The sequence below is a fragment of the Cyprinodon variegatus genome, unplaced genomic scaffold, assembly GCF_000732505.1.
Source record: "Cyprinodon variegatus isolate N-32 unplaced genomic scaffold, C_variegatus-1.0 Scaffold387, whole genome shotgun sequence".
In the NCBI taxonomy this organism is placed as follows: domain Eukaryota; kingdom Metazoa; phylum Chordata; class Actinopteri; order Cyprinodontiformes; family Cyprinodontidae; genus Cyprinodon; species Cyprinodon variegatus.
Genome location: NW_015150840.1, coordinates 575,697 through 579,047, shown reverse-complemented (window position 1 = coordinate 579,047; position 3,351 = coordinate 575,697). Strand labels below are relative to the sequence as shown.

The 3,351-nt window shown below is 39.9% G+C and overlaps 1 protein-coding gene across 1 annotated transcript in view; it reads left to right on the top strand.

Moving 5' to 3' along the window:
- Positions 1 to 2,627: 2,627 nt before the first annotated feature.
- Positions 2,628 to 3,351, top strand: part of LOC107092602 (plasma kallikrein-like) — a 7,546-nt gene continuing 6,822 nt past the window's right edge. The window contains exons 1-3 of the mRNA XM_015387165.1: positions 2,628 to 2,785; positions 2,914 to 3,070; positions 3,337 to 3,348. Coding sequence (XP_015242651.1) covers positions 2,725 to 2,785; positions 2,914 to 3,070; positions 3,337 to 3,348 — 230 coding nt within the window. The 5' untranslated portion in view covers positions 2,628 to 2,724. The remainder of the gene's footprint in view (positions 2,786 to 2,913; positions 3,071 to 3,336; positions 3,349 to 3,351) is intronic.

Genomic DNA, 3,351 nt, shown 5'->3' with positions numbered 1-3,351 from the left:
CTATCTCAATACCACTGAAGCTATCACCTTATTGTTTTAGAATAATTAGTAAAACAGAATTTGTAAAGAAAAAGAATAAAGTAGTTCCAAAGGACCATGTCTGTTCCAGTGCATATCATCATTAGAATTTCTGGCCCCCGTTGGCTCCTGTCTAGAACCGGCCATGGTGAGGAATGATGACACCGTGGCGAGGTGCACTGTTTGCTGAAGTCCAATTAAAAAACAGAAAGCACAACCAATGTTCAAGGCTACAAGATTGAAAGAATTGAAAATAAAAGACCAATACTGTTCTGTGTTGTGTTTAAGAAATTACTCTTAGTTAATAAATAGTTGTTGCGAAATTGCTGGCCTTAAGTGTGTGTGTATGGCCCCCAAGCTACTTTGACGCGAGTGATTGTACAGAATCAAGGCTGGTGTCTTCGTGGTTGTGGGGGGGTTAAGCATCTCACTAAAATGAGTTTTTGGAACTTTGGATGTCTGCTTAGATATATTGAATCATGGAAAGTAAACAGAGTGACGTTGGTAGTTACACCACAGGCAGATCTTTTGAGGTAGAAGATTGTTTGCTCACCTTAACACTTTGTTGAGGTTAATGAGTTTTGTGGAACCCAGTAGTCTGGAGCCTTCTCAGGTTGAGCTGCGAGGTTTTGAATTTGCAATGCCTAAACCTGGCGCTTCCCTTCCCTCAAAATGTTTAGAAGCAGTCTAAAGCATTCTAAGCTACCTCCTTTTTTTAAAGATTCAGAGTTCACAAACACCTTGACCAACCATCCTCCCCTCTTACCCCTTCCTTTATCATTGCAAGAATCCTCGAGCCAGAGGGTGTTATGTTGTTCATTTTGATCTGCAGCTGCAAACAACAGTATCTGACTATATATAGACAATCACTTTCAAGTCTAAAGCTATCCCTCACACTAGTAAAGGTCTTAATGTTCACAGAGTTCTACAAACTATTTTACATTTAAAAGCTTCAAATAATCAGTAGTCTAGTTGTAAAAAAAAAAAAAAAAAAAAAAAAAAAGGGGGATAATGGATTTTTTTCTTTTTTTGAAGCATGCATAGTCTGATTAATATATCCTGTTAACCTAGAGCACTATGCATGGTATGGTTGTTACATGTCAGGTACACCAGTCATTGACCTTGACCAAGGCGCTTTACAGTAGAACTGCAGTCAGTACCTGGACTGGCATGGCTGTCACTGCCCCTACATAGTTAGGGACAAATGCAGTGGACAAATTTCCCACTGGGATCAGCTTCATAGTCGTGGTGGGATTTTATTTATCTTGCTCAGGCTACTCGTAAGCCCACAGGCCGCCAAATGTTGAAAGGGCAATATTATTGCCATTACTGTTAATCTATAGTAGAAATTTTACACATTCAGTAATAAAATGTCACAGGGGATGGGAAGGGGGGATGATTTTTTTAAGAAGGGGGATGCCACCCCCCCTCATCATGAGTACTGCATATAATGATAGCCATGCCAGTCCAGGCACTGCAAAGCCATGCAGACAAAAACTAATGCAGACAAAAACTAATTTCAGGGAGATGCTTAACCCCCCCAGGTACTACGGACCCGCACCCTGCCCCATACATACACACTTATCGCCAGCAACTGCTCATAAACTGTTTATTAACTTACAGTAATTTCTTAAACCCAAAACAGAACAGTATTGGTCTTTTATTTTCACTACTTTCAATCTTGTAGCCTTGAACATTGGTTGTGCTCTCTGTTTTTTAATGGGACTTCAGCATACAGTGCTGATCATTTATTTCATGCTTTCCTGTGCCCCCATGAAAACATGCTGGCCCCCTTCTGGCCCCCTGGTAGATTTGGTCTAGATCNAAAAACTAATTTCAGGGAGATGCTTAACCCCCCCAGGTACTACGGACCCGCACCCTGCCCCATACATACACACTTATCGCCAGCAACTGCTCATAAACTGTTTATTAACTTACAGTAATTTCTTAAACCCAAAACAGAACAGTATTGGTCTTTTATTTTCACTACTTTCAATCTTGTAGCCTTGAACATTGGTTGTGCTCTCTGTTTTTTAATGGGACTTCAGCATACAGTGCTGATCATTTATTTCATGCTTTCCTGTGCCCCCATGAAAACATGCTGGCCCCCTTCTGGCCCCCTGGTAGATTTGGTCTAGATCCGCCACTGTTCCTTACCTTCACTAGACGTGGCTATACTTTAGTATATTCTGCTGTAAAACTAGTCCTATATTTTTGTATTTTTTTTTCTGCACGGGTTTTACCAGCAACCTCCCCCTCACACCCCGCTCTCTCTTGTGGTTCCTGCGCAATCGAAGTAGTTCTTATCCGCACATGATATATAAATTATTGTACTGCCTGAACGCCCTCACTGGCATTAAAAAAACACCACCTCACATTGTCTAAAATCCGGGATATTTTATCTGACTCAAGGGCATCAGTGAACAAGGAAGTCTCCCGGAACATCCAGGGAGTCTCCCGGATGTTCCGGGAGACTCCCTGATGTCTAGCCATTATTAAATATTTGTGATTCATAACAAAATGCTTTTCCACAATACATATATACACACGCAGCCAGATATATATAGAGACAGCTGGCCACATGACAGAAATATTTAGACGTGATACAATCAGACTGTGTAAACAAACCGCCCTTTGACTGCTTTATATTTGCTGAACTGGTTCTTTTAAAAGCTGAGAGAGCTCTGAAGGTATCTGCAGTAAAAGATGGAAAAGTATTCTATTCTGGTTGGCCTGCTAATAGCCAGCAGCTTCTCCTTCATTAAAGGTAATTCACTATAACACTCTATGTTTTAGGATTTACATGGAAATGTTTTGTTTGCTTAATATGTTTGCTTTTTGTAACATCTAAGAAGGTAATCTTACACTTTTCTTCTCTCTAACTTTTTCCTTTAGCATACAGGGATGGACTTCTGGAGAACATTGATTTTCCAGGGTCAGACATAACCTTCCTTTACTCTCCTTCTGTTGAGCACTGTCAGAGGCTGTGCACAGAGCACCACTCATGCCTCTTCTTCACTTTTATTCGACCCGACTGGACCAGAGACAACAGGTATGAAACACTTATACATAAAGGATTGAGTAACACAGTTATTTTTTTATTCATTGAAAATGATCCCTGAAATGAATATTCTTAAAGTAAATACAGATGTAGGGACTGTAGGGATTTTAGACAAATCCCTCATAAAATAAGATAATCATTTAAATAACTGGGAAAATATGTGATGTCATGTAATTCCTTGTCTATTTTTGCATTACCGGTAACTTCCTTAAAGATTGTAAATATTCTCAATTATGACATTCCCTTCTTCTCTTCAGGCACTTTTACTGCTA